Genomic DNA, 14,455 nt, shown 5'->3' on the forward strand with positions numbered 1-14,455 from the left:
CAGCCACTCAGCCTGGGCGACGTCTGAGCTTGCTCCAATTGCAATCTTGCGTGCCAAAGCTGCTATGTCTGCAATGCTTCTTGAATCCTTCATGTTGATCGGACTCAAAAAGCGTAAAGCCTCTAGAAAACCATCCTTTTCCAGAGGACATTTGTTCAAAATATGGCGAATCCCCGCAATAAAATGTTTTCGCACATTGACATAGAAAATGGCCTTGTATTTCAGTGTTGCTTTCTCAGGAGAGCTCGTTCCACATTTTCTGAAACTATGGGCTTTTCTGCAAATTTTTCAGCAAGGTTCAACATTTCAGGTGATAAATTTTCAATCTCGGTCAAGAAATCTGGAGTAAAGACCCGTCCGCAAAGCGTCACAACTAGTCTTTTGATCTCTGAGTTCAGATGAGAGGCTCTGCTTTCTGGAACAGTTGGGTGAAACTTATGAACAGTTCTGCTGAGGCTAAAACAAACTCGAGTTGAGCCTTCATCGTCACACTTCTGATATAAGCCACAATCTTCAGAAATTTGGGAGTGGACAGAAATTTCTTCAGCTTTTTTTTTCTCTCGGCACGAAGTTCAGGAAGTACTTTGAGATTGCCGACAACTACTGCATGATTCTAGCAAGGGCACGTCCGATCATCAGCCAGCGGCTTAGGACATGCTATATGAAAGCATTCTCTGGCACTCTTACTTTCTTTTGGCACTTTCAATAGTCTTCACAACGTGAAGGCCAGCCGTCAAAAAATGAATGCACAAGAATAACAAAGTCGGGACTTTCTTCTCCGAACACCTGAAGACCTTTCAAGAAAGCGTTATGGATTTTTCAAGTACCAATATTCAACATTCCCTTTCTCACCCCTTTCTTTATTTGGCATTGAAATTGTTCCAAACGCCTTTGTTGACGTTTGGTCCATCACTTCCAAGCGTAATCAGTTTTTCAAGTGGCAGCTGATTCTGCTCAATGGCTGACATAATCTTCCTACACAGATCATCACTTGTCGCGTGGCCCATAAAACTTGTGCATAAAAGTCTGCTCTGGATTTCGTTTCCATATGAGGACGAATACTGAACACGTATCTGTAACTCTTTCATACCAGCGTTGTTGGTTGTCTCGTCATATTCTAGTACAAGATATGACTGAATGTCCTTCACAAGCACTTGCTTACAGTAAGGATGCAGCGCATCGGTGATCAGATACATGAGTTACTTCATACATAGGGACATTCCGTCGGAGATCTTACCGGGGAACATCGCATGGAAGGTTGCGACAATATGGTCTGAAAAGTTAGCAGACATGGACCTCTGTACCGTCTGAAGTGCCCATATTAACTCAGCTTTATAAGCGGCATCACGCTCACAAAACATGTTTGTACCAACTAACAGTTTATCCTTGGTTTTTTCATCAACTCGAGATTGTCCATTCAGGTGAAGCTATAGTGGATGTAGTTAAGCAGTAACTGCGGCTCTACAGATAGCACATGTTGGTTTACTCCTGAGCAACCCCAGTTATTCTAGCAACCCAAAGTTATCCTAGCAACCCAAAGTTATTCTAATTAGCAATATATATAATATATATATATATATATATATATATATATATATATATATATATATATATATATATATATATATATATATATAAATATATATATATATATATATATATATATATATATATATAAATGTATAAATATATATATATATATATATATATATATATATAAATGTATATATATATATATATATATATATATATATATATATATATATATATATATATATATATATATATATATATATATATATATATATATATATATATACATATTGCTAATTAGAATAACTTTTCTATAATAAATGAGTAAATCTTAAAGTTCTAAAATTGGTACGCTAAGTCTTATTATAAAACCGGAAAAATATCGCCAAATATTTGCCTAAAGGCGTTTTTTACTTAGGCACCCCCAAACTCGATCCCAATTCTCAGCCGATATCTAGCCACAGTGACAATAGACCTCTTTTTAGATTACAAAATTTAACAACAAATATCTTGCAAAGGCCTATTTTTATTTAATAAGAAATAAAGTTAGTAAATAAACATTATTTATCGGCGTTTACAGCAAGTCATTCTATTCTTCTCTGCTAATATACATAGTTGACTGTTCTACCAATTAAGTACTGAACACCAACGTTAGACGACAGTTAAAATCTGCTTTTGGAATTTTGGTTACATGCAGTCGTCGCTGAAAGACTTTTAATATTTTCTTTTTAATTTTAAATAATGTAGTCAATTTTCACCACTACCAAAATGGGACTTTTTCCTTCCTTTTGCTGTCAGAGTTTTCACAGTAAAAAATTAAAGGTGTTAACCCAAAGGAGGTAGTTGAGATTTCTCAAATTTTGAGATAGTCGAGACTTTTAATATTTATTTCTTAGTTTTAAAAAATGCAGTCAATACTTACCGTTCCCGAAACGAGACTTTTTCCTTTCTTTTGTTGTCAGAGTTTTCACGGGCTTCAAATTAAAATTGTAATCCAAATGAAGATAGTTGAGATTCTTACGATGGATCAACAGGTTGAGCATATTATACCCCTGTCGACAGACTTGTAAACCAACTTCCACCCAATCCAATGTAGTTTGCTGGAAGAACTTCGTAGCTTTGAAGGACCTACAAAAGAATGAATAAAATAAATAGATACACTATGCTCAGCAGCAAAAGAAAACAATAATTTAATGATAGTTGAAGCACCAAGGTTATCAAAAAACGAGTTTTTCTGGGCCCATCTTAAGTCTATTCATAATGCAAGAACGGAATTTTCCGAGTTTTTCAAAATTATGAAGTTTCTAATGAACACACATTCTCGTCAGTGTTGCCACACAAAATCAATAAAATGAGTCAAGGCGTTTTCTCCCAATGGAAAAATTTCCCCCCTCCATTATTCCCATGGATGATCTTGGATGTTCGTTAGAAGAGAAATTATGAGTTCTACTTACCTGTTCAAGTCATAGGCAATGCTATAGCATTAGTAAAGAGCCATGAAGGTTCAATGTATTATATTTTTTCTTCCAGAAAAACTTTGACACTTTATATGGAAGGGATGATCGTATAAACTTTGGAGGGGGTTCATTCTATTGCAAGTTAAAAGTTCTGACATCCTTTTAAGAGTCAAAAGTAATTGGAGGGAAACAACCCACACGGTGTTTTTTCCCAAATGCATCCGATCAAAATTTTGAGATTGCCATTTTGTTCAAAATAGTTCAAAGGTCAAATAACCATGTCAGTGGGGTTTGACAACCCCCTTCCAGCCCCCGAGGCAAGGGCTGTAAGCTATGCAAGATTCTTATTGTTAAGACACAAGGCTTATTTGGGAAGGGCGGTAGTATAAACTTTGGAGGGGGGCTCATTCATATTAAATTGAAAGTTCAAGTGCCCTTTTTAAGATTCAAAAGCGATCTAAGGGCAAACCATCCCCCTCCTAGGCCTTTGCACTGTTGTTAGGGAAGGGGCCAGATCCCTCAAAAGGTGCATTTTAATGCAAAAACATCCAAACTCGTATTGAACCATCAGGTAGACACAGAATTATCTCTAAGGAAGGGGGGTGGAGGTGTTACTTGATATTTAATCCCACCTGATTTCTGGGAATATTTCTGGTCTACGCTATTATGAGCGTAGAGAGTAACATCAAACCCCAAAATTAGCAGTACAATTTTGTATAGGAGGGGACCGTCCCATTCATCATCCCCAACCTCCCCCTTCTGGTCGTAGAAATTCGGAGAATGCTCATTCTCCCCGATATTTGAGACTTCTAGTCCTTTTCGGCAAATCCCGAAATAAGGAGATCTACGTCAATTAAAGTGGACTGTTTCAGAATTGTCTCAAAGATTGACGTTATTGCGAAAAATATTACGTACCTTTACATCTGGTTGGCAAAATATTCCTTCGCGATGCTCCACAAGGAAGTTTTCTGTGGAAAATAAGTAGAAAATTTGTGAAGACCAACCAGCTCCTGTCCTAAAACTATTTTTGAAGTTTGGTCCTTTTGTTACCCCTTAGGAAATCTGGTCGACATTTCGAGGCATCTAATTTTTACTTTCTCTATGGCTGCTCAATTTTGCTTGAGGAGGAAATTCCCTGGGGGAACTTTCCGCGGGTGGGGGGGGGGGGGGATTTTCCAGTCGGCATGAAACACAGGCTCCCGATAAAATAAATAGGAAACCCTAATTCATTAAATTATATAGCATTTTATCTGTAACTGAAACGTGACTTTTTGCATTCTCCTTGAAAAACCAAAAAGTGACAGATTCCCCCCTTAATTTAGGAATATACAGTTTCAAGAACACACAGGATAAGCATGACAAAAAAAAGAGTTAAAGAAAAACATGAATACAATTCCAATAAATGAAAATTACCGTTTACCGTTTTTTCTTCAAGACAAAAGAAACATTATTATTTCATATTACTGTGCCATAGGGGGCGATAAAGTAAAAATTCACAATATCAAAGAAAAAGGCCAGATGTTAGACCGGACTTAGGTTTATTCATGGTTTAAAAATCCCAATTTTATAAATTCTTTCTTCTTTTATTTTCAAAATTATGAAGTTTTAGGGAAGCATTCCATTTTCATAAGTCTTGCCACGCAAAACCGCAAAAATAAATTCGTCAAATTTGACACACTTCGTCCATAAAAATTGGAACATGAACAATCTGTAGATTCCCAAAAAAGACTATATATTCAATGGAAAGCTACACATTTCAAAGCTATTTGTTGCTGCACGATTTTAGCTGATTTTTTTTTGGCTGGTTTTTGACCACATTTCCTGTTCATAAATTTGACACCCGCTAGAAGCAAAAATTACTTAGCTGTATATATAGGCCTTTTTCATTAAAAACCGAAGTCATAATTTCTCCGAATAAAGCACCATATATGCTTGAGCTGGCAGGAACAGTGGCCAAGAGACCCCCCCAAGGTACACTGGGACCTAAGTAAGTAAAATAAGTGCACATTACCTGAATAAATATCTCTTCTTTTGTGGCTTTGGCGGTCTATGCTTCAAGCTATTCAAAACAAAATACTTCAGCAGCTTCTGGTAGGAAACCCTGACTTTGACCGGCTGACCCGGTGGACAATGCTCTCTATACCAGCTTTTTACAAGTGGGATGTCTTGGGCACGTCGAGTGTGACCAGAGCGCATGTCAAATGGCCGGGCGGCCCAAAGGAGACCGATACCGTTGGCTGTGTTGTCGGTATACAGTGGCCATTCCTGCATCAAAGGGGCCACGAAGTCAGGCAATATAAATTCCTCATCGTCGCCTAAAAAATAAGTTCCTTATAGTACAAGGGACAGTGAAACTTTAATCTGATATTCTGAATTTGTCCAGTTGAAACATACACAACTATATATGATATACATTTATTAAAAAAGAAAACAAACACTATTCACCATTGGCCTGCCAAGAAAGGCAATAAGCTTGGAAGGGCAAACAAGATTACCACCCACAGCTAATTAAAACCACATTCATTTCACGCTACTCAACACAGAAGAAACTCAACTGATGAAGGAAGAAAGGAAAAAAGAGAAAAAGTAAAAGACAAGAAGGAGACACAAAAGAAAAAAAATTAACAGCTAAAAACAATAATAAGGGAAATACTATATATATATATGTATATATATATATATATACCCCTGCCACGCGTTGCTGAGGCGCTGCGCGCCCCAGCAACACGTGGAGTGTCAGCTCGTCCCCCCATACCCCCTCCCCTCTGCCACACTCCCACACGCGCAGCGCCCCAGCAACATGTGGGGTGTCAGTGCCAAAAATTATATATCCAACGCGATCGCTGGAACAAAAACCACATTAGATTTTTTAGAGAACAGAAGTAAAGAAGCACAGTAGATAACATAAATAAGATAAATAAGTTTTCAATGTAATCTGTTATTTAACCAACGCAGTCTTTGGGAAGACCCGAAAACTGAAAATCTGCAGTTGCAGTTACTATAAATGATGATTCTTTGGAACCGAAGCCTTTTTTTTTTAAAGTTTGAATTGTAATTGTTCATTGCTTAAACAAAAACCGCAGTAGATTTTTTAGAGAACAGAAGCATAGAAGCACAGTAGATTAACAGAGGTATATATATATATATATATATATATATATATATATATATATATATATATATATATATATATATATATATATATATATATATATATATATATATATATATATATATATATATATATATATCACGAAAAATCTGAAGAAACTTCTAGTTGAAAAATCTTTCATATGTAGTTATTTCAATAGTAGCCGAATTTAAAAAAGGAACGTGGGTGAAAATTCAGCCAAAAACATTTGGCACAAAACAGCGTAAGGAGGTAAAGTTTCCTTTCAAGGTGTGGTTGTACTAGGGAACCAATGGATCGTTAATGTTGGATTTTTACTAAGTTTTGCTTATTTATTATCATGACTCAATGTGGCAACACTGACGAAGATGTAATACTGCCTTACTTAATTCAATTCTTCAAAAATCAAGACTTTAAGGAACGAATAGACCTAAGAGGGGGTCCAAGGAGCAAAACTTGATCTTGTTTTGAGAACTAATAGCTGAATACTAACACATACTACATCAAATTTAAATGCAAGTCCGCCCATAAAACAAGGAAAATATAAGACTTTCAGAACAAAACCAATTTACTAGTTATTTCCGCAAAAAAAAATATGAAAATCAGACCTATTTTATGAGGCTACAGTTATAGATAAAGTCGGCAGTATGTAATAATATTTACTTATAACAAAAAGTCTAATCTTATATTAACTATAGTATAGTAGAAATAATTGATTAGTTAAAAGAATAATAATTAATTAGAACAAATAACTAATTTTTGAATATCATATAAGTTTATAAGTTTCAGAGTAAGATAAAACTTCTGTTCTTGTCCTATAACTTTAAAGAAGTTATAAAAGTCAATTCTCTTTCCCATCCCATGTTGTTGAAAAACTCGGCACATAAGCCGTTAAATTAAACAAATTTTCACCTCTTCAACAACGCAACTCCCCCCCCCCCCCAACTCTTAAAAATGTTGGGACAATGTGTATCTATATGGCAACGTAGGTGTATAGGCGTAATCCCCAATATGCCTTTTAAAGTTGGAGAAACCCAAAAAAAGAATTACCTCAAGATTAAAAAAGAGTTAATCTTCGATTTTGAGATGAATCAGCAAAATTACAATCTAAATTAATTGACAAGAAAATATATAATATAAAATTTTGATAATCGTTAATATGATTAAATTCAATAAAATTATACTATAATACAAAATATATAATTAAAATGTAGAATACCTGGTAAATTCTCTGGTATTTTTCCACTACTTCGTGTCGAGATTGGGTTAATCAGGGGGTCAAAGTAAAAAGCAGGAAGATCGGGATCTTCTGTCTTGATGAAAACGACGTTCGGTGTATGATACCTGAAAAAGTAACTCACATTAGAGAGAGAGACTACCTTTCCTGCTAAAAAATTCAAGGAGATAATGTTAGCAAAGTGATGACTACTTTTTTAGATTTTCAAAAAAAAAAGATAATAATAAGACCAATACAGTAATAGCAGAAACTTCGAATCGATTTTGATAATTTATCCTGAGTGCCGAAAAGAGAAGTTTAAGGAAAGAAAATGTTAAAATGCGCATTATCAAAATGTGGTAACAAAATAAGGAAAACCAAGGGTTACTTTAAATGAAAACTACAAATACACCAAATAAAAGCATAAACTGGAAAAAATTAAAGTCAAAAATTATTCTTAAATAACCTTGTCAAACAACTGTACTTTTTTCTTGTTTTTAGTGCTTGTTTTCACCGTCCCGTCGTTTTTATACCGATACAAAATGTTTGCAATATTGGGGAGCTTTGAATGAATCGTGAATATCAGCCGAAAAAGTCTACCATCATAAAAATCTCTTACTAGTCCTGATTGGCCAATTCAGTCTTCTTCTTTTCTTAGATTGTCACTGTTTTCACTTCCTTTATTTTTCGTTTTTAAATTCAATAAAGTTTCTTGGAAACCTTAATATATGTATGATAGAAGAAACTAAGCAAAACGTAGCATAAAATTTCGCATAGAACATATTGCGATGTAGGTTATTTTTCCAGATGGCTAACCAACTAGATGGCAAATTGATATACAAATTTATTTTTCAAGCTTTTTTTAAGGCAATTTCTATGGAAACGTGTTTCTCTGGCAATATCTTTCGCATTTTTGTAAAAATAATTTTTTTTGCAAATTTTCCTAATATTAGCGATCTATCTCCTATTATAATTTTTTTTTTTTTTTTTTTTTATGATTATAAAATTAATTATTTTTTTTCGCAAGTTTTTCTAATATTAGCAATCTAACTACAGTCTTATTGTTACCGATATCAGGAGATGGCTGGTCATTTCCAAGTTTCGGTTTTTAAAATGCTTTTGCTCTTTAAGCCTGAAATAAATCACAACCCAGGTTTGGAATGTCAAATGTTTGCTACATTAAATACTTCTATAATATTATTACTTGTCCATCTACTAGATTTTCAATAAAGAAAAAGGAAATGAATATGGCAGACCTAAGGAACCATAAGAATGGTTTAAAAGTTCCCAAGGGGGCTGGTCTGAAAAGACTCTCCAGGAACCAAATGCGTTCTTTACTCAATGTAACAATTAACCTCTTATTGAGAACGAGACCATTTTGAAGTTCTTTTTTTCGGTATGAGTATTTATCGTCCGTCTGAGACTCGAGGCGGACGTGACTTGCTGAAATAAAACAAACAAGTATTGGTCCAATACGAGAGGCATACTTATTCCCGCTGTTTAGCCGTGTCATTTAATCAAACACTTGGAAAACTATAGGTTCTATGACTATCTTAGTTCTATGACTATCTACCTAAGTTCTCCTGTCCTAGGAATGGCAAGTGGACGGATAATAGACTTGTCAATTAACAAATAAACTAACATCATTTTTATACAATGCTAATAAAAGGGTTAATGCTAGATTTGCCTCTCACTCAATCGGACTATCTATCTTGGCTTTTTCTAAAATTAGCCATGGCTTGATGCCCACAATTATTCGATTTTAATTTAAAAATCAACGATAAATACCCTCTCATAGCCTTGAGAAAATTCGCAACTTTACGAAATAATGAGGCCATAATGTGAAATGAAGTGAGGAAATTTTTTCCTTTATGTTGTTCTGAAAAGACTGGTCTGAATGTGGATGCATTGCTTCGTTTGTTCAAGTATTCCTTTTTTACAATTTCATTTATGTATTTTATATACTCCTTGATTTTTAGAAGAATTAATGAATAAATATTGGAGAAAAAACTAATAAAAGTTCATCAGAGATACTTCACATTATTATGTTAAAAAAGATCGGGTTCATAAGTAACAGCTACTAAAAAAAAAACTCATAATTCACTTTTAGGAATGTTGTACCAAATTTTATCCTTTACAAAAAACAAACTGAAGTTTTATAAATAAATGAATAAATACTGAAGAAAAAAAAACTAATAAAAGTTCAACAGAGATAATTCACATTATTATGTTACAAAAGATCAGAATCATAAATAATAGCTACTAAAAAAAAAACTCATAATTCACTTTCAGAAATACTGTACCAAATTTTATCCTTTACTATAAACAAACTGATGTTTTATAAATAAATGAATAAATACTGAAAAAAAAACTAACAAAAGTTCATCAGAGATACTTCACATTATTATGTTACAAAAGATCAGAATCATAAATAACAGCTACTCAAAAAAACTTATATTTCACTTTTAGAGATACTGAACCAAATTCTATCCTTTACTAAAAAACAATCTGATATTTTATATAATTGTTATATATAATATAACTATTATTATATAAAACAATATATAATATTGTTTTACATAATTAAAACTACATAATTTGTTGCTTCAAGCACAGAGCATTCTCGCAATCCGATATGGATGTGGGTTAGTATAAAGGTGAGAAAGGGTTTTACAGGTTTATGAGGTAAGGTAAAATAAGGTAAGGTAAAGAGGGTAGATGAGGTAAGGCAAGCAGTTGGAATGAGGTAAGGTAAAGGTGTAAAAGGTTGTTAATAAGGTAATTTTTGTCCGAACAGAATGCACTTGAAAAGCTAGAGCTGAGAAGCATTACTATAGGTTCCTTTCAGCAACCAAGTCCATAACTAGGAACTTGACCAATATCAAGAAACCAAACAAAAGGAGAATAGTAGAAGGTCATCGAAAAGCGGAAGGCCGTGAAAGGCTTTCTGATTTAAATCTTTTCACAATATCCATGACCTGATATAATTGTTGCAATAGAGATTTGTCTACATACACATTGCTATTTCTTTCCAAATGTCAGCGGCCATACCAGGCCTTACTTATTACAAAATGCTATAATAGGTAAGGCCTTACTATCAAGGCATATTAAGGCATTGCTATTCTAAACTTTTGGAACTTTTCCTAATTGAAAGTCTAATTAATGATACGAAACATAATCTAACACGAAAAATCTAATAAAATTTATACGTGAGGTAACCTGCCAACCACATCAATCATTAGATCACAGATGAAATTCAATAAGGATGTCCAAATCCTTAGTAAATTTTCGACAAATTACTTAAATAATTTCACCAATAGTTCACATCATTTCTGGAGAAAACAGCCATGGTAAAATACACAAAACATTGACTTTCTGTGGTTGTACACATATTTCATGACAAGTACAAGAAGATTTATCATCCCAGATCAAACTCACTTATAGAAAAATCAACCATGAACAAAACCCTAGCTGAATACTTTTTTTTTTATCAATTTGTCCAAGAATCAATAAACGGTTGATACATTGTACCAAAGAATAAGTAAAATCAATAAACACTTAAACGTAATAGCAGTCAGAAAAACGTTTCAAGTGATGCATCCCAAATTAGTAGCCATAGATTTTGCTTCCTCAAATAACTGTGACAGATCCTATGTTCAACAAAAAAAAGTATCCTACGAAAGAACACAGATGAGATCTGTACAGCAGGTAAACTCTTTATAAAGTCTTGTCGACTGAGACCTCAATCAAGTTGTTTTGTCGTGGAGACAAAAGGGATACATATAGCACCATCTTCATTTGGACAAGGATTCTTTTTTCGTTCAGTACGCATTCAGAACCGAAAAGTGCCTCTTCTTCTTCCTAATAGTAGTTTTTTTCAGACGTTTGTAAAACCTTTTACTTTCATGTGTGAATATTTGGTGACTTCTGAATTACTGAAGACAGACTGATCCAGCAAATCTCCAGAACGTTCTAAACTCTTAGACATCTTTATTAGGCTATTCTGGGAAACAAGCTCTTCAAATGTTTGTTTTTCTTTTACAAGAACAAACAACAGGAATATCCCGTCACCACAGCCATACGAGCACACACTGGGAAACAGAGCAGTACTGCCCCCCTCTTTAGTAACCATGCTCAAAACTTCAGGCAACAAATCTAATAGTTTCAATACAATATTTAGAAAAATAAATCTAATTTTAAAGACGTAACTAGGTTATAAGGAAATATTTTATGGAACTTGACACGTCATAGGAGGGGGTAAAGAATCAGGCTTTGAATATATTTGGGTGAAAGAGGAGCGTACGCTGCTGTGTTGACCTCAGCCGGGTTGATGTTGCAATGAGTCACTGGTAGTCATAGTAGCAATGAAAAAAATCTTCCAACTCCCTCCCCCGAAGTATGGCCTTAAAATATATTAACCGAAAAAAATATAGATACCGGAAAACTTACCATGACAGATGTACCTCTTTAGGCAGATTGTTATAAAGGTAAGGAAAGGCTATTCGATATTCAGTTCTAATTGGTTGACGAATAATGATCTTGTTAATATCGTTAAATTCATTCCAATCTTCGTCACTGAAAAAAAAAGAGAAAAAATAAGCAAGAGGATGTAAAAGAACAATATAGGCAATAAAAGAAATAAAAAATACTTATCGACATCTGTAACATCCCTGTTTTCAAATTCTACAATATCCTGTTTTTTTTTACATTCCTGTCTTTTTATAAGCGAAAACAGTTGTTTTGAAGCAATAGAAAAAACTGCTATATCAAAACTTAGCAAGAGCCTTGAATTCTATACTCACACAGCTTACCATATAATTCTTACCTGAAAACAGGTAAAGCACATTACACATATAATAAAGCATCAAACACAAACGGGAAAACAGCCTTTAAAGCCTGTCAAAGCAGTCCAAACGAGCTTTTTGTACGGCAGAAAGGCAAATAAAATAAGAAAACTAAAGAAAAATGGATATTAGGAGCCCTTTATAATTCTTAATAATAGTAATAATAACATTTATTCACCTACCATTTACAAAAAAATAAATTATAGCGGAGCAGTACAAAAAGAAAAAGAAACACAGCTTCCAAAAAGATAAAAATATGACACTTATTGTAATTCACGACACTCAAATAAACGCAGGCGAGAAACGTCGTCTATCTAATACAACTTTTAGCACTAAATTATTTCGAATGCTAGACCATTGTTTGGATGGCTCTTTAAGATCATATCTTTCAAGGCAGGAATTTCTATAATGCTTGGGTATATAGAGAATTATAGTAGCACTTTTTGATGTTTCCAGTGTCTCTCAATGACAGCATGTGGGATGCACCGGCAAGGTAGAAAGGCAAATAAAATAAGAAAACTAAAGAAAAATGGATATTAGGAGCCCTTTATAATTCTTAATAATAGTAATAATAACATTTATTCACCTACCATTTACAAAAAAATAAATTATAGCGGAGCAGTACAAAAAGAAAAAGAAACACAGCTTCCAAAAAGATAAAAATATGACACTTATTGTAATTCACGACACTCAAATAAACGCAGGCGAGAAACGTCGTCTATCTAATACAACTTTTAGCACTAAATTATTTCGAATGCTAGACCATTGTTTGGATGGCTCTTTAAGAGCATATCTTTCAAGGCAGGATTTCTATATATATTCAATGCTTGGGTATATAGAGAATTATAGTAGCACTTTTTGATGTTTCCAGTGTCTCTCAATGACAGCATGTGGGATGCACCGGCAAGGTAGGTTATGTGTAGTAAGCACACTGAACAATAAATCAACGCAAGAGAGTTCCTGGAGTAGCGTTCACGATTCGGCGCTACAGATGCGTAAGTACATTTACTGGCGGTAGTTGTTTGCTTAACAATTGCTTGTCTAGTTTTAATGATTGTTACTGCAATCATTATACCCAGACATCTCAGCTCCGATACCGTAGGGACAGCATGACTTCCGAGAGTGACAAAATCATTTTGCGGTGCATTAAAGGACAAAAATTCACACTTATCAATGCTGATAGAAAGCCCAATAGATTGAAAGTGACTTAGGAGTCGATTCACGTTGTCCTGTAAGTCTGCTTTGGATCTACTGAGATGAAGAACGTCATCAGCACATGCTAAGTAAGACAGGTCAGTACCATGCAATAGGAGAGAGGGCAAGATACGGTCCAGAATCTTGGAGATTACATGTTTCAAAATAAGAGGACTAAGAACGCTGCCTTGTCTCACACCTCTTCTGATTTTTACGGGATCTGAAATGGTACCTTTCAATTGAGCTAACACAGTCGAATTTTCGTACCAAATTTCAGAGTACCCACTATGCTCGAACTTACTCCGTTGTGCAGTGTGCGGAGGCGACTTATTTCTTTCCGAGTCCATAAGTACGTTAACCAGAAGGCGGTGAGCCTCCGTGCACCCAAGACCTTTTCTGGAATCCAAGCTGATTGTCCCTAAAGTGTCCAGTATCAAACTCAGAGAAGATCACATATTCAAACACTTTGCTCAAGATGTACGAGACGGCTATGGCTCTATAAGATTTGCATTCGTTTGGAACTTTTTTGGTGATAGATGAGACTGGACCTCTTTCAGGAAAAAGTTGAGAACAAAACCCTGGTGACGCACATCTTGAACATAAGTCGACGATGGGAATTAAAGCATTCAGGAAAGCGCTTGAGGTATTTTATTGAAAGGCCGTCGCTGTCTATCCCATTCTTTGCTTTGGAAAGTACTCTTCTGACAGCTAACTTAATCTTCTCAAGGGAAATGGGAACAACGCAATGCTGCCCTGAGAAACGTGCAAGCCAGCTGGAAACTTTCACAGAATATCACCCCTACCCAGATTTTGAAGGAAAATAAAACATTTTACACCTCCCCCCTCCCGCGTTTCTGTGAATATGACACCACTGGTGGCAATCACTTTCATTTGCTCTATGACATGTTCCATATAATTTCAATGAAATCATAGTGTGTTCTGAAAAAGGATATATTAGTTCTAATGTGAAACTTTAACACGAAATAAAATGATTCACACTTTCAAACAGAGCATTCCTAGTATTCAAAGTTACCCAAAGAGAAATTGGAGAAGATGCTTAAAGCTGTCTAAACTGAAAACA

General features: G+C 34.6%; 1 protein-coding gene across 1 annotated transcript in view; it reads right to left on the minus strand.

The window, feature by feature from the left end:
• The window catches only part of LOC136033934 (pre-mRNA-processing-splicing factor 8), a 96,395-nt gene that overhangs the window by 58,774 nt on the left and 23,166 nt on the right, over positions 1 to 14,455 (minus strand). The window contains exons 7-10 of the mRNA XM_065714951.1: positions 11,786 to 11,911; positions 7,340 to 7,464; positions 5,002 to 5,305; positions 2,456 to 2,661 (exon numbers count right to left, since the gene is read on the minus strand). Coding sequence (XP_065571023.1) covers positions 2,456 to 2,661; positions 5,002 to 5,305; positions 7,340 to 7,464; positions 11,786 to 11,911 — 761 coding nt within the window. The remainder of the gene's footprint in view (positions 1 to 2,455; positions 2,662 to 5,001; positions 5,306 to 7,339; positions 7,465 to 11,785; positions 11,912 to 14,455) is intronic.

This window comes from Artemia franciscana, chromosome 12 (genome assembly GCF_032884065.1).
Source record: "Artemia franciscana chromosome 12, ASM3288406v1, whole genome shotgun sequence".
Classification (NCBI taxonomy): domain Eukaryota; kingdom Metazoa; phylum Arthropoda; class Branchiopoda; order Anostraca; family Artemiidae; genus Artemia; species Artemia franciscana.